Source organism: Corvus cornix, chromosome 8, assembly GCF_000738735.6.
Source record: "Corvus cornix cornix isolate S_Up_H32 chromosome 8, ASM73873v5, whole genome shotgun sequence".
Taxonomy (NCBI): Eukaryota; Metazoa; Chordata; class Aves; order Passeriformes; family Corvidae; genus Corvus; species Corvus cornix.
Window position 1 is genome coordinate 9,371,674 of NC_046338.1, and position 23,754 is coordinate 9,395,427.

The window sequence follows — 23,754 nt, forward strand, 5'->3', positions numbered from 1 at the left end:
TCACAGATCTACAGAATCAATCTGCTTTTCTTGGGAATTCTCCCATCCCCCCTTAGGTACTCTTGCTTGGAGAAATAACTAGAGAAAGTTAATTGGGGCCTTGAGATAAGAGGGGGTGGAAAAAGTCTCAAAGTCATACAGTGAGTACAGAATTTATTTAAAACAAGCAAACATGCAAGTGAAACAAGCAAGAAAAGCCCCTGTACTTGGCAGGATGACTGCAGTCAACAGAATGCCTTCAAAGTACAATTGCTTCCCTAATGATTGCAACAAGAACCGTATTCAAAGTCAGTGTTTGATTAGAACAATTAAAAAAAAAACCAACAAGAATTTCATTTTCCTTAGGAGAAAATGTCCAGTCTAGTAAAGAATCCTAAATGAGGTGCAATGGCTTCCTCCGCTGAGGCATATTCATCAGGAATTAGGAAACATTTTACCAAGAACAGAAGTTCCTGAAGTTTTGTCTGCGGTTTACAAGGAGTGATAAATAGGTGTCACTGGTTTTTTTGCAGTTCAGCTGCACACTTTGCGGTCCAGGACAGGAATTATCTGAGAAGGCACTACACTCAAGATGAATACATAGATCTGCTATAGAGCTATTGCAAATGAGGTTATCCAAATTAGTGTCTAATTCTTTAACTTTTGAACTATTTGATATACAAGACTATTTTTCTAATTGTTTGCTACTACTGTGAGAAAAAATTAATCCTATTTAACAGGTAGAAGGACCAAAATAAAGTGTTGATGTTGCTAAGGCCACATAAGGTATCACCACTAGAGCACAGATAGGTACAAACACCTCATGCCCTTTGTGCCCAGATGACCACATAATTCATTAAGAGACTGAAACAAAATAAAACTATGCTTAGAGCTGGAGTTCCAGTCCAAGGGTGCATCAGCACTCCGCAAATCAGTCCCTGCCAGGGGAAACACAGACATGGCAAGTAGTTGTAACTAAAGTTTTCAAAACCATTTCACAGTAGTGACCAAAGTAATTACCCGAAGTAATGCCCTAGTCTGATAACGATGTGTTTGGAACTTGACTTAGACTCCATCACTCTTTATCTAATCTCCAAAAGATCTGATGCTTCCAGGAGCAAGCTTGCAGTCATTGTAATAAATCCACAAATTTTGGCAGGGAAGTTACAGGATCTCCAGGAATGAGGTCGATTAGAAGTACAGTACAGCACATTGTAGAAAAACCTACTTGGGAAGGAAGGTTTTAATTTGGACAGTGCTTTTGACAAATTGTGGCAAAAATTACTTTGTGGAAGGGCAAGCACAGGAGCTTGTTACTTTTAACACCTTATTTTCTAGTAGTTAATAGGGATCATTGAAAGGGTAGTGGGGGTGTCCAGCATCTCTGGCTACTAGCTTTCCATCAATCTGTGAAGTAAACAAGACAGACTCAAGTTAGAAAGTTAAAAATCCATTCTTAGTCTCAGTTTCAAGTTCTCCATTATTTAGTTTCTAAAGCTTTGTATCCCAAACATCTGGGAGTGTATTTCTCAGCCTAAACAAGAGCTCTTCCCTCTACCCCCAAGTCCTCTTAGCTTTTCTTGGAAGAAAAGAAAGAATTCTATAGCCTAGAGCAAGAGTCTCTCAAGCTGCAGAGACTTGAAGAATTAGATTAAGAATAGTTAAAAGCTTTTTGCCTTGTAGCTGTTATTGAATAAGTGTTGTAACATGCACACTTCCAAACACTTTATTGGAGTTGGAGCCTTTGTTCATGTTTCCATGATGGAGAATTGCTGGGCTGCCAATTCTAGGGATGGGTAAGATGAAACACATTGAGAGGCTTGTTCAGGGTCATATACTGAGGCATTAATAGTGTCACTGAACTCCTTTTAGGAACATTTCCACAGAAGACCAGCTTGTCCAGCTGTAAAATGGGAGCACTGAAACCAATATTCACAGATAACCAGAGGTTCAGGCTGGCACAAAACCAGACAGAGTCTCAGTTCCTATATCCCACCTCGAAGCATTGAGATGCACAAGTTGCATTTCCAGTTGCACCAAGTCCATTGCAACACCCCCAACTTCCGTGTAGCTGAGGTAAAACCTCATCTGTAACGTTTGGGGAAGTCTGGGTGCAGCACTGGCCCAGAGCACACACCTCCCCATGTGTCAGGCAAGCATCATTCAGCTAAAACTTCTGTTAAACAACTAATGTCTGAAAAAAAGTTACGGTAGAGCAATCATTTATTTTTATACATATGAACGTGATGGTAGTGATCACTCAAAATGTTTGGGGCACAGAGGAAATCACTGAGACTTTCACACCAAGTATCCACTATCAAGTACCCCAATTAGCTTTGAATACAAAACCTGCATTTCAAAGCGACTGGAATTCCTGCAATGAGCTGTTTAAATGAAATGAGTCACCTGGGGGCACTGCAGAGCACGGAAAGGCAGATGTTACGGTGTAACATTTGACTAATGCTCTTATTAAAAAAAACCTGAAATGAAGCTGTCCGCTGAAGGCAATCCTTAAAACTGTGGACAGAAGTGTCACAGTCGCTTCAGATTTCCTCAAGTTCTCTTGATGCCAACAGCTTCCTCATGTTCCTAGAATTCATATTCCTCACTTTCCCCCCAGTTCCGTCCCCCTGCATATTTCTCCACACAGAACAGGCAAGCATTCTTGTTCACAGCAGGCCAAGACAGCAGCTGCCAGAAGCAATGTTTCACATCACTGATTCCAGTCTACTCCAGGAATTTGAGAGAAGGAGGGGGGGGATAAAATCACCAATGAACACACCTGCAAATCAACAGTAGCTAACTCTCAAAAATAGATCATCATGTGCACACCACACTTCTCCTCTCCTGGCTTGACACTCATTTAAGTTTCACTTAAGTATATTCCTTGGCCAATTATGCGTTTCCAAAAGTTTGGATTTCAGACTGGTGGCAAAGTAATTTCCAAACTATCCAGATAATGAACAGTTAAAAGTATAAAGCAACTTTAATTGCCTACATGAAATGTAATAGCCTCCCCTCAGGCTTTAAACAAAACATGAGGAAAAGAGTGGCACAATTATAAGAACTTGTGCTATAGGTCAATGAAGTAAAGCAAGGAAGAACTGTCTCATTAGTTATGATAGGAGCGCTCATGTCACTGCCATATCACACTTTGAAATCCAGACTCTAAGTCAGATTTATAGGGGAGATAGGCATGAAAGGTTAGACAGGAATTTTAATACACAGTTGATGAAAATTCTTTCCAGTAAGCCCAGAAGGGATAGGCAGGAGACAAAAGGTTCCACTAGAGATCTTAGAGCTACAGAGCCATGATTTAACTCTCCTCATCTTCCTTCTTCCTGTCTTGTTATCTGACAATATGGCAATATCTTTGAAGCCCAGCTGCATCACATTCACCCTTTCTCAAGCTGGATGGGCTGCCACTTTGAACTGTATTTCATCTCTCCTTTGTGAATCCCTGTGATCTGATCAGGTGTCCCAGGTAACAAAAGCACATGAATTATCCCTGGCTTATTCAAGCCAGGCTACATTTTAATGTATTTTGCAGTTTCATTAACAAAACAACTTTGTTTGCAGCATGGGTAGCAAAACACTCGAAAGCAACATATTGTCAGCAGCAGGTGTGCTTGTCACTACCCCATTCACACAGATCAGCAACTAAGCTTGTTGTTTGGTATACAGACTCCTGATCCATAAACAAAGAGAGAATGTTGGCTGCAGGAATGTGGGGGTTTATATTTATACACACAAACAGTTAAAAGGGTGCCCTTGCGGCTCATGTAAGCATGACAAACAGTGAAAGCTGTAACACATATCTACCCTTGATATGAGACAGTCATTTCCCACACATTCACAGCTTCTCTTTTCTAACTCAGGCTGGTCACTGATACACTCAAGCATTCAAAGATCCCACAATGATAAATCCTGGAGAAAAGCCTTCCCCAAGGAATTCCTAGAGCCAGCAGCCACTACTGAAGCATGATTTACAGGTAAAGTGCTGAAGAGGCCAGATTATGCTTGACACCTCCCAAATTTGCTGAGATTTGCTGTATCTGTGCAGTGTACTGTATGGCAGAGAAGGGATAAATCGCTTCAGATTCATTATAGCACAACTACAGCAACTCGTTACAGTTGCCATATCCTGGCCAGTGATGCACCAGAGAATGGCAACAGCTCTCTGTTGTACAGTCAGAAGCAGGACAAGAATAAATGAGAAACACTATAAAGACAGGACACAACAAGGTATGAAGTAGGTTTTTTTGCAGTGAGAGAAAAGGAACAAGTTTATGTCCTTTAATATACTAAAAGAAAGACCAAGAGGACTTGAACACTTACAGTTCTCTGGCTTCTCTAAAAACAAACTGGCATCTGCTAGCACACAAGGTAAGGGTTCGTGTGACGCAGTAAATTACTGATGCTAAAAGATGCTGCAGCTAAGGGATTTGGGAAGAAAAATACAACAGCCTAATCCAAACTCCTTACACTGGAGGAAGGTCATTACAACAGATTCTGAAAAGGGGGACATGCAGCGGAGGGGAAGGGACAAATTCCCCAATGTGACTTCCACAATGGATGTGCAGAAGCAGCAACACCCTGAGTCTTCACTGATCTTAGAGGTTTAAGGTACAAAGTAGACAGTGACAGCTGGCACAAGGAGTACTTCTGGAGGAATGCCACAGAGCTTAGCCTGCTTGGACTTGAGAAGAACAAATCAGCAGGAGTTTGGTGGGATTTGAAGTAGGATGGGACTCTGACTTAAAGACCCATGGATGAATCAGTAATGAGAATTCAAGAGAGGGCCACCAGTGTCCAAAACAGAGGACTAAAGTTTTCAATAAACTGCCTTTTCTGTACCAAGCTTTTGAAAAATTCTTTCATCTTAGATACCCTAAGAAAATGCATTGTTCTTACGAGTAAGTAGTTCTGATGGGAACGCTAAAGAAACAAAACTGTAAAAACCCCAAGTGCGTTGCACAATTAATGGAAACTTAGAAACACAAGAAATTTACCGTAATCATTGGCACAATGTAACGCCAGTTTCTATTCAGCCTTTCAATGTGGCTCATCTCCTCTTCTGTGAGGCTGAAATCAAACACCTGAAAACAAAAGCCAGAGGCTTTACTCAGTAACCATAGGTTGCCATCAGTTTGTCTTCTGCTTATAAATATGAAATTGCAATTAAACTCATAATGAACACCAAAGCAAAGGCTTAAAGTCTGAGCTGTTCACACACCTGCCAGCTCTAAGCCTACACTGGTACTGCATAGTGCTCTGCCACTAAGATAGAAAGCAGTGGGACTGTTCCTCACAGTAAGTGCTGCCTATTCAATAAATATTCTGTTTCCATGTAGATCTAAACCTCGAGTGACTGCAGAATTTATGGGAATTTCTTGAGATTTCTAGCAGCGCACTACATGGAAGAATTTGGATTAATGGGAGTAACAGTTACAGAAACAACTCCTAACTTAAAAACAAGTATGTAACCAGCCAATCTTTATAAAAAAAGATCCAACGAAATGATTCAGAAACATCCCTCAAGATTACTTAAAGTCAGGGTTTTCAAATAATTTCTAAAGTCTCTACTTCAGAGCAGAAGTGAACCACACTTACTCCTTCTGCATCACTAGAATGGCAGTTTGCTGGAGAAGTAGTCACCAGCCCTCACTTGCAGGAGTGAATCACTGAGCATAATTAGAAGACTCCCTATTTCAATAAATATGTCTCAAAAACATTTAAGTACAGATTTTTCATTTAGACCTCTACAAAGTACATTCTTTACCTTCCGATAACAAGACTGAGCATATGCACATCTGCACACACACACTGAGCTGCTTAAAACACATCCTTTGTTTTCAGAAAGAACCTTTACCCTCCCTCCCCAGCGTGTGCATACATCGATGAACAAGTACGAACCAAATGCTTCAGCTTGCTGCTCTGCGAGTTGTAGGACAGTACAGCAATTACTCACATGAAAAGGGCATTGCTGAAACTCCTCCATGTCAGCTTACCTGGAGATTCTGCTGAATGCGAGCAGGAGTGACACTCTTGGGAATGACAACCACTTTACGCTGCACTTGCCATCTGAAAGAGGAGGTGAGAGACTTTGTCTGTGCATGCAGTCCAAGAACAGTAAGTATTTATTTTGGTTGACTAATGATCTGTGCCAGCAGAGATGCCACTTCTGTGAAATAAAAATCCCCACAGAAGGAGTGCCCTGTATTGTATTGGGACCTGGTGTGTCCAAGCTCAAGCAAGACAGTAACAACTGAATTAATCAGAGAGGGGAAAATGTTCATGCCTTGGAACAAGCACCCAGGTTTCAAGTGTTTTAAGCTAAACCCAAGAAACAGTCAGAAAAACATACTTCAGCATTTCAAGCAAGTTCTAACCTGACAGCCACTCAGAAACTAGATGAAAACCCAGATCCCTGAAGTGCCTGTCTAGTAGCTTGAGCACAAAATCTCAAACATATTCAGCTTCTGGGTAACCTGCTACTGCCCAAGACTGTGGTGGTGACACTGATGGATACAAAGCCAGTCAAGAAAAATGAGGAAGGAAATCCAATATTAGTTTACAAGGTGCTGATCATATTCTGAGTATCAATCAGTCACCTTATTTCCCAATATCCAGTACCTGGCTATATAAAAACAAAACAGCAAACAGTTCTTCATTGCAAAGGAGGCAGGCCTTTTCCTTGGAGCCCATCTGGGTGCAGCAGCAAGCACTAGAGGCTTCAAGGCACTGACCACATGCAAATTCAGTGGGCAGCACTCACATGTGGTACACTGCTGCCTTAATCGTCCTACTGCTATTTCCCAGCAGGAAAGGTACTGTCCCAGACATGGCAACAGCCCATGGGAACTGTCCCATGGGAACATGGATCCAGGCCCTGAATGGACCCCTCTGATCTAGTCTACCTGCCCTAAGGCAGGGCCAACTCTACCAGCTCTGTAAAACAAGCCCCAAGTGGGGTGTGCACTCCCTGTGATTTTAACTCCTCCCTGACACACTTAAGTGGATTCCTTCTAGCTTGTATGTTTTGCTTTATTGAAGGCTGGGTCCCAAACACCACCTCTCTCACAACTGTTCTGTACCTGAGGATGATCTGTGCAGGTGACTTGCTGTATTTTTCTGCAATTTTTTTGATTCCAGGTTCCTCCAGAAGCACAGGCTCATCTGGTTGTTTCCACATGCGATCCGGGGAGCCAAGGGGACTGTAAGCAGTGACCACCAGGCCTCGTTTCTGGCAGTGAGCGATCAGCTCGTTCTGAGCTAGGTAAGGATGGCATTCCACCTATTAAAATAACCCACAATGAGTGGCTACAGAACAGGTATCAACATAAATGAAACAAACAGGAAGTCAAGCAAAAGAGAACCAAACATACCACACGAGCTCATTCCAGATTCCAGAAAACCTTATGAGAATAAGGTTTAAGTTAACCTTAGTAACTCAAGTCACTACCAGGAGAAAGAAGAAGTGTCTGGTAGGCTAAGCTTACAGGAAACAGAGAACAGAGCACCTAAGCTTGGTGCTGAACTTTCCCTTGGTACCAAACAGATCATCCAACAAGCAAGGAACTTCTCTGCAGTAGGGATTCAAGTTATTCCCTCACAATCTTTCCTTCTTACAGACTAAATTGTTCCTCATAGGGAAGATGAATTCTTTCACCGACCTGTTCAACTATCAGGTACAAATGCCCAGAGAACATGGATGTAGGCCTCCTTCCCAAAAAATTAATCTGCCTGGAAAAACAGCCTCTGTGTGCCTGCTACTGCAGAGCTGACTATATTCTTCCCAGCAAATAAGAAGCTGCACCACTTGTGCTAAACACATAACATTAGTTTGCAAATTCTTCACCCTTATGCACAAATAGGAAAGGTATTTGTCTCTATCCACCTTACCTGGAGCACAGCTGGCTTCACAGTAGCCACACTTAGTACATCATCGATCTGACGACTGTTGAAGTTTGACAGCCCAATGGCTTTCACAAGACCTTTTTCCACCAGTTTCTCCATAGCCTTCCAGGTATCCTTATAATCAGTGTAGTCATAACGCATCGTGTTATCAGGATTCTTTGGGAAAAGATTGTCCCCTCGTCTACAGCATCAAAGGTGAAGTGTAAGTACATATACCACATTATTTATATTATGTTAATTCTTCACTTAAAGAAACTTTCCTCAAAGTATGCTTAGAAGTTATACATAGTCTGAAGGGTAGAGTACAAACTGAATGAATCTTATCTGTTCAATTCCATTACATGACTTAACCTATAAGCAGTTATTACACAAGACGGTCTTTCCTACATAAAGTTGTTATACAGCACTTTGAAGTACTTATCTATACAGCAGTGACTACACAGAACTGATAAACCACTGTGCACACAGCAGCAGGTCTTTGCACACTTTGATCCCAATAAAACAGCTGATTTAGTGAGCAGCAACTCAGAGGGCGGCTTGGAGTTGCTACCAAAGGGATCTGGGTTTAAGAGCTGTCGAGGAGACAATGTATTCAAAGGACACTGGCATTCCCACTCCCTCTGGATTCTGTAGCTGTGTCAATACTCGATACAAGCACAGATTCTCCCAGAAGTCTTAATATGTCCATGTTGTTTATAGGTTGGGTGTGTTTCCTTCCAATTAGTCATACCAACACATTAAGAAAAAAAACCCAAACGAAAAAAACCCACCCAAACAGACACAAAGTACCCAGTTGTGCCAGGTGACACCCCCACAGCCAAAGGGCTATGACTGGTCTCTGAGCAGTCCCTGCTTGGAAGGGTACAAGCAATCAATCCCCTCAGAAGAATACGGCTCCCTAATCACCACAGGACTCTGCTAGCTCAGCACACAGAGACTCTTACACTGCTCTAGCTAAGCAGTGAATGGTGTGAGAAATGGCAGTACCTGGGGACAAGGGGAGATGGTTCTTCATGTCACTGATAAATCTAGTACCAAAAATAACTCTGAAAGCCTTATGAGCATCCAAGTCAGAAGAGCAGCCTCATATGTCAAGAGGACTGTATGAAGTGAGAGTAATTCTCAACACCTAGAGGCACTATGATTTTCATCTGGAAGTCTGTTTTAATTTCTGTGTAAGTAACATTCCTTAGCTCAGCTTCCCAATGCCACAGGCATTATAGATAAGCATGCATTAAAACAGTTAAGTAGAAATAATGGAAAACTGCAGAGTACACAGTTTCCAATGAGAAAAGAAATGAAATTGCTTTATTAGACTGTCAGTTTTGTCAACAGTGTCACAATATAACCTAAATTTAAATATCAGCAGTATCTAAACATACATCATTATTTGTGTTATGTGTCATTATATGGGGTGGTTTTTTCAAGTAAATGAAAAGCAAACCTGTTGCACAACAAGGGGAATTTGTAACAGACCAGTTCTAGTTAAAAACACTTCCTCATTCTGTTATGCTGAGGAATATATTTATACTTTGAACATCTTTCATCTTATCATTAGTGTATGATACTTGTTAAATTCAGTTCATATGAACAGAAGGAGAAAAAACATTCTCAGATTTGCAGAAGAGAGGCCCCTTAAACTGACAGGGCTTGAGTGAAAATTCCATGCAAACATCTGGTCGGGAGATTTATTCCTCCTGCCTCTTTGTTGATTGCAGTTGGGTGGGTACTGCTTCCACATCTACAAGGAAATGGGAGTCTGGAACTGTGCTTCTCATGGGATTGTAGGATAAGTGCATTTAGCACTTAACTGGGAAACTTTCTTGTCTCTTATTTCCTCTAATCATAGAATTATTGCAATTAGTGTCATATGGAGTAATTTCACTTCCTCCTCATACAGATACCACCATGATACTGCATGTGCTTGTCCACTCCAGTATAGTTAATAACTACAAGTGAAAAGTGTTGTCTTTATGAAGCACTTAATTCCCATTTTACAGAGCAGTACAACTAAGGGACAAAGCAGTTCTGGTATTTTTCCTCAGGGTTACCATGTAGACCAGTGGCAGAACCAAAAATAGCTGCCACACTTCCCCAGTGCCTAGATCTAGACTAGTTTAAACTTTAAACACCAAAAAACACCTTGCAGGCAGCATAAACAAGAATTCACAGCTCAGAAAGAAGGTCCTCAGGATATAACATAAGCCACTTATGTAAAACTGGTGTTTCTGCATTCTGTGCCCTTTCCATCTAGAACTTACTGAAATGCATGAGGCCAGTGCATGAGGTAGAGGTCCAGGTAATCCAGTTTCATATCTCCAAGTGTTTTCCTCAGCGCTGGCTCTACATCTTCTGGGTGGTGCTTGGTATTCCAGAGCTTTGATGTTACAAACAGGTCCTCCCTTTTAATAATCTTTAAGAAAGGAAAGAGAGCATAATTTACTGGAGCAAGTTCAAAAAGAGAATTGCAACAATTCCCCAGCTAGTTTTAAAACAAAGAGAACAACTGAAGTTTTGTGGTTTGTTTTGGTTTGTTTGTTTTTTTTTTTAAATAAGGTAACACATGGAACCTACAAATTAAACCTTTCAAAAATATAGTGGATGGAGAAGAGCCAGGGAAATACACACAGTGGCAAGTCCTAAAGTATATCAAGTAGCAAATTATTAGAAGTTTTGAAAACCAAAACAATCTCTTTCACATACACACCCTTCCAAACCTTCCAATTCAAGGGTTAAAGCCATTACTAAGTGTGATGTGGCCAAAAGAAAGATTACTCAGCTTATTCGTATGTAAATTTTGAAATTTCTACTTAACAATTCACATATTCCAGGCCCAACCAGCTAACTTACTTTACTCATCACATACTATAAACAGATTGCTTGTTGTGGAAAGAGCATGGGAAAATAAACAGAAGATTCCCCCCCAAACGTCTGCATTTGAGTTTCTAGGCTGTGGAAGGAGCACACTAAGAATTGAGAGCCCTGTACCCTGTGTTGGAAGGGTAAGAACCAGAAACAAAACAGCGGAGAACTGGTTAACTAGAAAGTGTAAAATACAAAAGGGAGACCACATTGGGCAAACTGAAGCACAGAATTCTATCAGAAAGGATGTTTCTCACTGTTGTATGTCTGACAAAACTTCACTCAAGTCTGTATTTTGAAGAATTTAGAATTATTAGCTCCTTAGTTTCTCTCTTCCAACCATTCAGTTATTTCTGTGTTTCACACAATGGTGTTGTGTTTAAAAGGAAGATATTTAAAAATTATTGTAAAAAGAATTTTCATTCTAATTCTTGTTATAAGTTAGTTAGCTAATATGAACTGAACAAAAGGCCTATGCTTCCCTTTGTTAGTTACCACATCTAGTAGGGAGGAATCCCTGGGGCAAGCTGAAAACAGCCTCTCTCAAGCACATCACATAACAAAGAGACTGCCCTAAAGCCAAGGCAAGAGCAGCAGGAAAGCAAGAACATGAAAATGTTCTTTCCATGGGCTCTGAGGCTGTACAGGTTATCCTTTTGGCCCCTTTAGGGAATAAATTTAAGATTCCACCTCAGCTCATCCATAGGAATGCCTGTTCCAATACATTATACTTAGGCCTAAAGCTCTCAGGTGTGGATTTTGGAGCCACAGTTATGAACCTTTCACATGCAATCACTGCTTTGAAAAAAATTTTTAATTCACCACATTTACTCGCTCGTATTTTATCTATAACCAACAAACCTGCCGTTGACATTTTATCAGTAACCAAAAAACTAAATTTGGTGTGGCTATCCACCACTGCATGCTAGACTGGAAAGTCAGAGTAAATTTTCATATAAATAATGACATATATTTTACATTGTAACTACTGATTCTGGGAACCCCAAAGTATCCAAATTAGAATACTTTATGAGGGGAAAAGGGGCAGGAAGAGGAAAAAAACCACCACCAACACTACAGGCATTTTCTGTACCTTCCATCCAAATATCCATGACAATCTTTCCTCCCCATGACAGCCAGGAGGGTTTTAAGAGGAGAGAAAGCCCTCTCTCATGCCTTCTCCTGATAAATAGCAAACAGCTGGGGTAGACCAGCAGGAAAAGCTACAAATGTTAACTTTCACAGGTGACAGCTTAAGTTTTGGCACAACACCCAGTCAGCAGGACAGTTCCTGTGTTTTTACCTTGTTGGGCCCAACACATTCCTGGAAGGCCTCCCCAACCTCGGCTTCGTTGCTGTAGACGGCCGCGCAGTCGATGTGGCGATAGCCCACGCTGAGGGCGTGTTTCACTGCCTCCTTCACCTGCAACCAGAAACACAGTGCCCATGCAGTCACTGAAAAGGGATGTGGCACCAGGGGAAAAAAATGCTAACAGACTTAGTGAGGAATACGCCCCAAAAAACCCACAGACCTGCATAAGGTCATGAGATTCAAACACGAGGATCCAGGGTCTCTGGAGCACAGTCCTTAGGGGGGACAAGCTAACTGCTGGCAGACACTCCAAGAGGAACAAGAAAATGAATCGTGCACACAGGGCCAGCATGCAAGAATGCAGGAGATAGAACAAATCCCTACTCTTTGCTATAGCTGTCACACTCTTCTTAAATATAAAATGAGCTCTAAGAACCAGTTTTCAAATAAGTCATGGCTTAGGAAAACAACTTTTCTGACCTAAGCGACAAATCAACATCAGTCAAACCTGAAATATATTTCCTCTTGCCCAGTAAAGAAAGAGCCTGGCTTCTAACTCCAGAATCACCACCGTTTGGGTTTGGTTCAGCCACTCACACTTAATTACCAAGACAATGCTCTTTCATGGAACATTTTTCTTTCTTGTCTCATGATTGCACAACAGTAAAAGTCATACTGCTGGGATAATCCTGATGATGCTCACAACTTTACATTTTGCTTCCAATATTGCTGACAGTGAAGGTGTTGCCAACAGCAACATATCCCTTGCTCCATGTTGTCACACAAAAGCCAGAATGGTTGGGAACCACTTTACTTCAAATCTGTATCTGCTTTTGAAAGCTCTAATGAAGCACAAGCACCAAACATCTTCGCATCTGGGCCTCAGATATGGAGCAAGGCTAGAAACCAGAAGCAAACACGGAATGGCATCTTTGTGAGGACTCATAAGGAGCTTTTGAATAAAGATTTTTTATAAATGATTGTGCAAGAATGAAGAATTACTACAGTTGCCAGTGTAGCCATCATCTCCTGTTAGGCTGATGACCATTTAGTAAAATCTGTTTCATTTAATTTCCAGTGGACAGTTAGCACTCATTCTCTCTTACATCTGTCCATCTGAAGTACTACAGAAAGAATAATACACCCCATCTGCACAGGGATTTCTATACATTTCCCCTCACTGATTTGTCTCCAAGACTATAGGAGACTGTAAATTACTCTGTGTCTAAGGCTTGATGCAAGAGGGCAGTAAGTGTTTATTGAGATCACACCTCTCTTGTCATGAGATTAAAAAATATGTCCACAAAGGCTAGAGGGAAATTGATTTCTTTCAACTTAATCAAAGTACCAGCATTTTCAAATTTAAAGCAGACAAAATTAGTAATACCAAGCAAAAGCATGTACAGTCCTGCTTTCAGATGCTACAGAAAGACGACAGGGAATCAAATGTGAGAAGATCTCTCTCCTACTGGTGGATTTTGTTTGTTTTTCTTGTCAAGAAGTACAGTAAAAGCAGACACAGGATATTCTGACTGCATTCTTTGGCATTTTGAGAGGAAAACTGGAATGTAGCTTAGTTTCCCTTAGCCAGGATGACAAAGCACTTCTATTCCAGCAGTGAACTCTTCCTTTCTCTAGCAGGATGGTACTTACAGTCCTTGTTTCACCCAACAAAGACATTTCTCAGGTCACTACAAAGTCAAGGGCAGGGTAATTCTGAAATCACTTGAGGCATAGTAAAGGCTTCTAAGACTCAGTATCTATCCTCCAAAAAGGTGAGAGTTGCAGAGAGGGACAGGAAAGGGAAAACAGCAGTGTTCTATATTTGGAACCCCCTATTTCCTGTATCATATTAATACTGTTTTTAACCAAACAGGCACAAAGTTTACCATAAATGAAAGCAGGCACCACTCACAGAAAACCAGAGATAAAGCACTCCAAACATGTCTCTGCAAAGCAATCAACAAGAGGCTGTATTTCTTTATCAGCATGTTTTGAGAAATTTCTAGCACCAAAGAACTGGGACTGGTCATTTAAATAAGGTTTAGATCTGAGAAAAAAAATCTGTATTTGTGTAAGGTACTCCCAGCCTGCTAAGACATTCCAATGTGAACTGAAAGCTCCTGTTCCACACAGAAAGAAAACAATAAAGAGGAAATGTTAAAAAAACAAAAAAGGCATTTTTGAAGGGGAAAATAATAGCATATAGAAGTAAGTTTAAGAAAAGTACTTTTTTTAAACAGGAAGTTTTGTATTTATGAGATTAACTTCAGACAGGTATATGCATTTCATGGTAGGGGACAGAGAAAAAAGCCACAACAGAAGCAGATGAAGATTCATACGTCCCTGGATATTTGGTGTTCTGAAGTAACAATAGCCAAAGGATCCTTCAAACTTTCCATATATTCTTTAGTTTAGCCTGTCAATACTGCTATGAAAGGACCAATTAGTGAGTTCACTTTGCATTAGGCAAGTTGAGTCACACACCTCTAGTGTGACTCACCAATTCATCCCCACAGAACTAAAAAGTTAGGTCTAACTGAAAGTAGGTCTGAAAGGATCTTGAGACATCTTCCAGTCTATGCTCATGGCCCACAGCTGGGCTGAATAAATCCAGACCACTCCTACACACATTTGTCATAGCCCTTCTTGTGAGAGGCAGTCTATTCCAATGCTTTGCAATCTTTATGTTCAAAGTCTTTTCGATGACTCACAAAGATGGCCCTGATGCCACATCGCATTTCTCCCAGACATGAAATCCACAGTTTGCCCTTTGTGAGGGCTTTTTGCACATTTGCAAAGTGCTGGGACAGCTCCTCTCAAACCTCTCTTGACCACATAACTGTAGGTGCTTCCCCCTTTCATCACAACTTACCTTTTCCAAACCTTGCATCACTGTGGCTGCCAGCTCAGCAGCTGTTTCATGCCTTTCTTCAAATGGTTTGCCCCAGAAGAGACACAGGTATTGCAGTTGGAGCCTTACTCTCCTTCTCTTTACAGCAAAGTCCAAGGAACTACACTCCTATTTAAACATCCTAGTAAGGGACTTGGCCTTGCCACCCACCCTCTTTTGGTTTTGAAGATGGATGAACACAGTATCAGTGGCAGATTCAGAAACAGAATCTGTAAGTTCCAATTAATTATAATATCCATTACTAGACTTCTAGTTCTTCAATTTGCCTCTCACAAGGTTAAAAAACTAACAAGCCATCTTTATACTTCCAGGCAACACAAAGTTCAAGTGACCCAGGAGCCTCTCCTCCTGCACAGCCTCAAGCCATTATGAAGAGATTTGCACTCTAACAGTTCAATATTACTAGGAAAGAAAAGGCTCTGACAAGCCTCCCCTGCTTCCTGCAAAGTTGACACATTTTAGCAGTCCAAGTACTTTTTGCTGCCAGGAAATAGGAAAAAACCCATATAATCAGTCCACGTGATATTCAGATGCACTGTGACCAGAACCCAAGTGTTGCTATATCACAATTTCTAAATATTGCAGTAAAATTTGCTGAAAAGGAACTTACACCACCAGATAAGTAATGGCAGCTTAACAGTTGGTGTTCCCTAAAATAAAGGGGTTTGCCTCTTATCCTTCAAATGTTGAATTAAAGTCTCTTCCTTAACAGTAGTGAATTTTTTTCTGCTCATAACTGGGATTCTCTATATTGTGTAACAAATTTTAAGAACTAACCATTCTCCCCCGAAGCTGCAATCCTGTCACAAGACACCCTGTCTGACTGGTTTTCTGAGGTGCACATTTCCTCTTCAGCTTTTCCAAGGTTTCACACAGAAACACAACTTCCCCAAGCCCTGTCTCTCCCTCTCCCACAGAACCAGCCTCTGCCACTGCAGGTTAGGCTGCTCATCAGGTAGGGATCAATCCTCCAGGCTGAAAGCATGGCTCACGTGAGAGAAGAGAACAAAGCATTAAAGGATTACAGACAATCCAGCTGCAATATCAAAAAGCCATGCTACTGATATTCTTGATACTCCTGTCTGAATGGATTTCTCTTTGAACTCATTCATGCTGCCAGTTCATAAACTTCTGTACTATGCTCCCTTCCATTCAACAGCCTTCCATCATATTCCTATGGAAACATGCAAAACAAATTTCTCTTCTAGCATTTGATCATGCAAAACATAAAGCATCCTATTATTTTATATGGCATCAATCCTATAAAATCCTATAGTCTTTCAACATGGATTTAGATTCAATTATTTTACCCCTATTAATATTGAGGAAACTAGGGCTGCAATGACACCTTTGTACTGGACTGCTAAGATCTGTCTACAAGGTCAAGACTTGTTTACAATCAGAACAGTAACAGCAGTAATAAAGAAATTACTCAAGCTTGGCAAGGGAAAGAATTATAACCTGCAAAATATTTACCCGAAATAATTTAAAAGTCATCCATTTCCACACTTCCTTCTAATGCAGCCCTTGAACAAAAGGGCTTTTGATAAACAGCTTCTACTTGGAAAACAGCTAAACCAAATTTAATCAATGCTAATTCTTTTGTATCTCTGGGGTTTTGGTCCCTAGTCTTTAATTCGTAATAGCAATTATTATCCCTGAACTACATCATGTCCTTTTAAGGGTAAATCATCTGGACACTGCCAAATTGCTGCTATGCCCCTGAATTTTCAAAAGTGATAAGCAGAAATTCATTTATTCCATAGGAATAGCAGCAACTTTTGTAACTTTTCTGGCCCTTTTCACTGCCCTTCCTAGATTTTGTCTTCAATACATTCTACAAAGAAGTCTTTGAAGACAGCAGATATTCCAAAGAAGTGACTCCCAATGACTTCTGAGGAAACCCAGAGAAGATGGCTGGATCCTGTGTGGTGTTCAGCTGCCAGCAGCACTGCTGATTATGGCAAAATCCAACTGAATTATGTTTAAATTATGCACAAACAGGATCCGTCCCGGTTCCTTTCTAAGGCCACAAGTTTCTCAGAACAATTAGTTCACAGAATAAACAACACATTCATATTTTGTTTGTTTAGTTTCAGACATTTGCTTTAGACAAAGCACATTTAACTGCTTTGAGTGCACAGAAATTAATCCATTAAGTTTGTGCATGTTAATAAACTTAATTCAGCTGTCATTTGATGTTTTAAGTGGCAAAGCTGCACATTCACCCTTTTCCTCGTTTGAGAGGTTGACTGAGCTCACACCAACTCAGCCTCCACATTAGTACAACTTGCACTCCAAACAGATCCACTGTCCTGACAGTTGTTTGGACAGGAAAACCCACAGTAAAATGGCTCTGAATAGATTTAATTTTCATAGCTTGTTTCCCACCTTTTCCTCTAGCTGGAACAAGAGAATAGCATGTCTTGAGAAGGGTTTTAACTTTCCCTCTCAGTCATGAGCATAGTGTCATCCAACATACTCCAAAAATCATCATGAACCTTACTCAAGGGTAGCAGTGAGACATCCATTTACTGCACAGACATGCAGTGGTGTGCATAATACAGAGTAGCCCCATCCCTGGAAATGTTCACGGCCAGGGTGGATTGACCTCTGAGCAACCTAGTCTAGTGGAAGGGTGTCCCTGCCCACAGCAGGGAGCTGGAACTAGATGGTCTTTAAGGTCTCTTCCAACCCAAACCATTCTGTGATTCCACAATTCTTTGAATACCAGCTGGGAATTCCACCAAGCAGTGGACATTGCCTTGCACAGGAAGTACATACAATTTCTTCCCCCAAAAATGTATCTTTTAACTAAATGAAAGAGAAAGGAACAGACAGACAAGGGGAGAAGCATTACAATAGCAGGCACACCACAGAGTGCAAACATTCCCAGAGACTGTTTGTAGTAACACAAAGAATTGTTTCCAAGTGTGGTGTTTGCCAATTCACTTGCATTCAGAAGCAGTGAATGTCTAATGATACATGAGTCGTCTTACTCTAAAAGCAGGCTGACCCAAGCAAGTTCTTTGTTTTCCTGCTAACCATTGGCTGGCTGCTGGAACAGGACTTATTACTAGAACGACTTTGAGTTTCTGCTTCCCAAAATAATGTTTTCTGCTGAGTCATCAGCCTAAGCCTGAGGGGTGTCTGGTCAGAGTGGCAGCCTGAGGACTTACCAATGGCATCATGTTATAGAAACAACATTCACTGGTCTCTTTCTGGATTTATGTCCCAGAGCACCACTGCCTGAGGCCAGGGTGAACAAGTGTGAAGGGATCTTCCTTTCTGGAAGGATCTGCAGTCTTTGTGCCTTAAGGCCTTAATCATGCAAATACACACATACATACATTTGACTTCAGTGGACTCAAGACTAGAACAACTCAAGCAAAGGATCCAGGCCTCAGATCTGGGATCTTCAAAAAAAAGGTGCACAAACACACATACTAGTTTAGACCACAATATCCTATTGTTCCCTGCTTACTTGGCCACGGTCACTTTTCCAAGTTCCCAGTCCCACGAGAGGCATCTTCTGCCCAGTGTGGAGTGTAACGAAGTCGCATGTTGCAGGCATTTTTGCCTAGAGAATAAAAAGAACAAGCAGTTTTGCAGCAATTCTTTAAGTTGCAATAATTAATCTTTTCTGCTCACAACAGCAAAGTGTTTTTATCAAAAAGGAAGGGCTTACAGCATGTCCCAACATCCTCACAATCTATGTTTCTGCTCAAACAGTTAGAAAGAAACTGCATTCAGGATGAGCTCCAAAGCTGGTTAGCAGATTTCAGTTACTTCCCAAGCTCTGCTTCATCCAAAATCATTACTGTTATTTGTTTTAAAAAAACCAACAAAAATAACCAAGAGTAGAAGCATGCAATGTTGGTTGAATATCTGACTATGTAGGAGGAATGGATGTTTTCAAAGCAGAGCATTCACACAGCATATTATCCCAAAATAGGTTTGCCTTCTCAGTGTTGTAATTTTCCTCACATAATTAGGTCCCAGCTGATGGATGTGTTCACAGAGAGTTTATGCTTTCAATTTCTTGCTTAACTTTTCAAGCCAAACTTCTGTAGATTTAACAGCAGACACCAAACAGCACACCTGTTTTTCAGAGAGATGTACAAGAGCAGTTGGAATGATCCTGACCTGAAGACACCAAGGAGCTGGGAATCCCTGTAAACAGTTAACCTGAGTAGGTCCAAGCTTGTCTTGTGCTGCACTTCATGCACAGCCTTGTGCCGTGGGATGCACAGGCTGTAGGATAAACTCAGCAGTGACCTGTAACAGGGGAGTCTGCAGACAGCTCACACTTTATACCTACAATTATGCCACCTATGTGTCTTTGCCTTTATCTAAAAACACAGGAAGTTCTCCTGCAAGCATCCATTTTGTTTGACAGTACAAGTGATGAATAGAGGTGTTTTCTTGTAAAAGAATCCCTAGCAACTCAAGTGACCAAAACAGGGTAAGCCCTGCTACAGACAGGGTCTGCACACTGTGCTGTGTGAGATCTGCTCAATGCTGCACAACTTGGGGCTCCCAGCACCTGAAGGGATGCATGATTATCAACACAGTCCTCTTTTCTTTAAAGGGTTAGCTCTAAAAAACAGCATTTGAGATGATACTTTAGGGTCTGGGTGCCTTGCTTATCAGGATTGTAATGGGCCAGCACCTCCTGGTGCAAGACAATAATTACACCAAACCAATAGCCTTGGATTTGCACTGAGCTAAGTCCAGCTATCACTGGTGGACCAAACTGCAGGTGTACATCTGTTTTATTGGGATAGGAGGTCAGAGAAGGCAGGATGACAGTGCCAACAGTATTCTCTTCTACTCTGAGCTTGCATAGCCATTTTGTAGCCAGCTACATGCAAGCGGGTGCCGTTAACCTGAATTTATGTGCCTAAATAAAGATGTCTTCTTACATCATGCAACACAACTAAAAACTTCAGGCTTTTTGATTCACTTTGACCTATAATACAAATAAGATACCAACCATATGCTTTACACAACCATGTTATGCAATCATCTTAAAGGTAAGAGTTCAACCCAGAAGACAAGGTACATGTTTAATCAATAACTAACATCAGCACATTTTTTAAGAATCATCTTGTTTCATGTAACATTGCATATTAACACTGCAGAGAAATTTGAACTATAGCCTCTGGAAAAATGGAACACATCAGAATGGCAGATGTTGGAAAAAAATATGTTAATTAATACTTTCCACTCAGATTCTTCCCTGAAACAGGGGATTTAGGAGAATCACATTTATGATGCTAGCCATAATTATTCAGTTCATTAAAAAGCTAGAAGCCTCTTCTTAGAAGTGCAGAACCAAAACAAACACAAAAGCAAACTAATTCTGGACAAGTAAGATATGGTTATAGCTTAACATTACCAACCTACTGCCACATTCACATAAAAGAATTAAAGCCCAGAGTAATTCAAGAACAGAATAAGGCTGGGAGGAAGCACCAATAACCAGAATAATGAAACTACCCCTGTTCATCAACCCAAAGCTACAGGTCATCTTTAACCTAAAGCAAGGAGTCTTCCAGCAGTAAAACACCCATAGCTATGCATGCATCAATATATATAGATATGCAAATAGGTACACATGAGCAATATTTAAATCACTGCTACTGAACTGCTTTTGCCACACAAATCAGAGCTAACCCCTCTATTTTGGCTCCCCCAGAGGCACCAGGCGCGCCCACCTGCCCCTTATCGGGGCGGCGCAGGGCGGGCCCGCCCGGCGCGGGGGGCGATACGGCGGCCCCGCAGCCCCCACAGCCCCGGCCGCGCTCCCGCACTCACCGCCGATACCGACCGCTACCGCTGCTCCGCCGCCCGGCCCGGCCCGGCCCTTCCGCTTCCGCCGGGAACGTGCCGCGGCTGGGGGCAGCGCCGGTGGCCCCTGACGGGTTCAAGTGTGAAAGTCCATCGGTGGGGTTCAGTGGCGCTGAGCTGCCCTCACGGCTCTTGCCCCCGGGCGGCGCAGCCCGACCCAGCCCCGGCGGGGCTCCCCGCTACCGACCCGCTCCACGTAACTCATCGGGCCCCCTCGTCGGGTTTTGCCCCGCTGATCTTTACTGTGCCCTCCCGGCCCGGTTCCCGTCGGGAAGCTCAGGCAGCCCAGCCTCGTCGCTCCCGCTGAGCGGTGAAGTGATAAATACGATGGGCTGCACCACACGGGGGGAAGCGACAAAAAACGACCCCGGCCCATAAATTCGACAAGAAGTGTTCGCATCTCTCCGACTGCTGTTTGTCGTGGCCTCCTGCAGCCGTTTGTACTTGTAAGAAGACCGAATTTAACCAGTTTTATTTACAGCCCTAAATAAGAGGAATCCAGGGAAAGTGCAAGGCCGATTGCACACCTTTTACTTCAACTTTTGCGGTCAACGGTGCATAGAGGGGAAGAAGTGGCACTTTCCGAGGAGGCTGAGGCTCCTCTCCTTGTAGGTGCCCAGGAAGGCATTTTCTTGTGTGCTCGGGACCGCAGTGGGATTAAAGCAGGCTCGTTCAGCTGAGTGCTTTTACTAGTGAGTAGGGACAGCCCCGCTACTGATAAATCCAAGCCTTCCCCTGGAGCAGACTTTGGCCTGTAATCGAGAAACAACTGTGCACCCAATCTCAAACACAACTGAAAAAAGATAATCCGTTTTGACTTTTACTCCAGGCTTTCATCTTTACAGGCAATTTATAAACATTCAAAACTCAGAGTAAGATCAGAAATGAGGCAATAGATACCTCTGGTGGGACTTTGAAGAGCCTGTTACTTATTTCCAGAAAGATAAATCTGCTGCAGATTTTGTCTTTGCAGTTCTGACTTGAACTGTTCAGGAGGCTTAAAGGCACAAAGGTCAATTAATCTCTTGGGCATGCATGTGACCAGATTTTTCTGTTGCACAGCCTGTTTTGACAACATAAAGGAAAGTGGGGAAAAAAGTGCAAGGACAAGACAACAATTATGAGTAACAGGAAGTAGGAAATGAAAGAATAAAAGGGGAGGAATCATTGCAGAGATTAATTTATTTTTATGGAGACCCTGCCAATCACACATCCATTCGAAAATCCACAATATTCAAGCAAAAAAAGATGCTTGACTTATACAAATCTCACATATAAAAACTTCAACAAACCTCAGCCTCCAGTAACGGAATAGGGAGCAAAAGAGAAAAGGTAAGGACAACTAAAATATTTTGTCATCAAAAGGCAGTGATTATCCAAAGATACAGTAATAGCTTGCTAATTGAAAAAATAAAAGATATGCAGAGAAGGAAGAGGTAATGCAAGGTATTTTGACCTAGAAATATGGTCTTCATTTGATTCAAACAAGGAAAGCAAGTCTGTGCATTGTATATTTAATGACATGCAGTTGTTTTCATTAAAGTGATTGTGCACCACCTGCTAGTGCATAAATGCCCCATGGCTTGGGAACTTGTCAGTTGTTGACTTTTCAGCTGACTTTCTGCATACATTAAGCTAAATTGTCCCCACATGGCCAGGACTCGACTCTGTCTGTCCCCATGGTAGTACCATGTGTACGTAGGTTTGGTACATTCAGGACTCGGTGGGCTTTTGGCACATGCAGTGATGAACTCCACAGGGAATGTGTGGGGCTGTCCCAATGTACTGGCTTTTGAGGGTATGCAGGGACCACCTCTGCTGTGTGCTCCAGGGGCATGCACAGTGTTGCCAAATCCATTACTGTTCCAACTAAGTTTATCTTACTCTGGAAATCTTTGATACACTTACACAAAACCATTCTGTAATGTATGGAAACCCAAATGTGTTGTAATGTTCTGAAACAGGTCCCATTTCTTTGCCTTTCTTTTTACACACAGCAGGGCGTTTGTTTTTCACATCAGGGGCCCATTCCCAAGCAAGATACATGGGAGATACTGTGATCAAAATGATGGATGTAAAAGGTAGCTTGGCTCCCAGTTTGGGTGGTTTCAGCACTCTGGCACTGCAGGGCCTGCCGGTTCCTCTTTGTTGATAGATGAAGTACTTAGTGTGTCCCTGTCTGTGTGGATGGGTGCAGAGAGCCTGCCCTGGGCTCTGATGCTCCATGCTAATCAGGTACAAGCTGATCCTGTCTGGCAGCTGTTTTAACAGAACACTACACCACAGTTACACTGCTGTGTGGAGAAGAGAGGTGGGGAGAGAACTCCATCCTTCCAGCACCTGCGGGGGTAGACGTGCCCTTTCTTTCCTGGAAAACATAATTGTTTTAATCTAAGTAGCATCTTACATCTAAAAATTGAAAAAGGCTACAGAAACGCAGGTGCTCACTGAACAAGGAGTGGCCCTGACAATTTATTATTCCAAAACCTTCAAAAACTGATGTCTGGAAAGAAAAGCTCAGAAATTAATCAAAAGTAATGAGGCCATGGACATATGAATGGAAAGGCAATGCTTACAGCACAAACCTGGAACAAACTGCAGACCATACTGGGTATAGTGTGCATCTGAAAGTTTGAGAAATGAGCATAACAGGCATTAAAGGAGCCAGAAACCATGTGAAAGTCATTACTGCTTTGTCCATTGGTAAACATGCCAGAGTTGCAGTGGAACTACATTGTTCTAGAGGTTTTAATTAGGACTGCCTGACCTTTCAGGGGTTAATCTGCTCACAGGTTCATTGGCCTGAGGTGATGGGGAGGTACATACATGTCTCAATATATAGACCTCAATTCTCATGACAATACTGATGTTAAGAAAGTAGCAAACTTCTTCCTGTAAAAAGATTAAGCATGCT

At 41.8% G+C, this 23,754-nt stretch overlaps 1 protein-coding gene and 1 long non-coding RNA gene across 3 annotated transcripts; one reads left to right on the top strand and one right to left on the bottom strand.

Moving 5' to 3' along the window:
• Positions 1-136: 136 nt before the first annotated feature.
• On the bottom strand, positions 137-20,895 carry AKR1A1 (aldo-keto reductase family 1 member A1). 2 transcript variants are annotated; one of them, XM_010408906.3, is made up of 9 exons: positions 20,808-20,895; positions 18,472-18,567; positions 12,065-12,184; positions 10,161-10,312; positions 7,885-8,080; positions 7,077-7,276; positions 5,991-6,063; positions 4,992-5,078; positions 137-1,386 (listed from the first exon to the last, which is right to left on the bottom strand). In XM_010408906.3, exons 2-9 carry the CDS (start codon positions 18,559-18,561, stop codon positions 1,321-1,323), a joined length of 984 nt encoding a protein of 327 aa, XP_010407208.2. In that variant the 5' UTR covers positions 18,562-18,567; positions 20,808-20,895; the 3' UTR covers positions 137-1,320. The 2 variants fall into 2 exon arrangements, with proteins under 2 accessions (XP_010407208.2, XP_019147367.2); XM_019291822.3 differs by lacking the exon at positions 137-1,386 and adding an exon at positions 1,690-2,670.
• On the top strand, positions 2,669-15,701 carry LOC109145954. Its single transcript, XR_002047673.3, has 3 exons — positions 2,669-3,971; positions 5,839-15,198; positions 15,299-15,701. It is a non-coding gene; the product is annotated as an uncharacterized LOC109145954 (long non-coding RNA).
• Positions 20,896-23,754: the final 2,859 nt, after the last annotated feature.

What these genes read in the sequence shown, in the direction of transcription:
- AKR1A1 (XM_019291822.3), bottom strand. Translation starts at nt 18,561, where the DNA reads ATGCCTGCAACATGCGACTTCGTTACACTCCACACTGGGCAGAAGATG. An exon ending in AATGTGTTGGGCCCAACAAG is followed by an intron (nt 10,313 to 12,064) that starts GTAAAAACACAG and finishes CCTTTCTTAAAG; the next exon opens with ATTATTAAAAGGGAGGACCT. An exon ending in TGAAGCCAGCTGTGCTCCAG is followed by an intron (nt 7,277 to 7,884) that starts GTAAGGTGGATA and finishes TTATTTTAATAG; the next exon opens with GTGGAATGCCATCCTTACCT.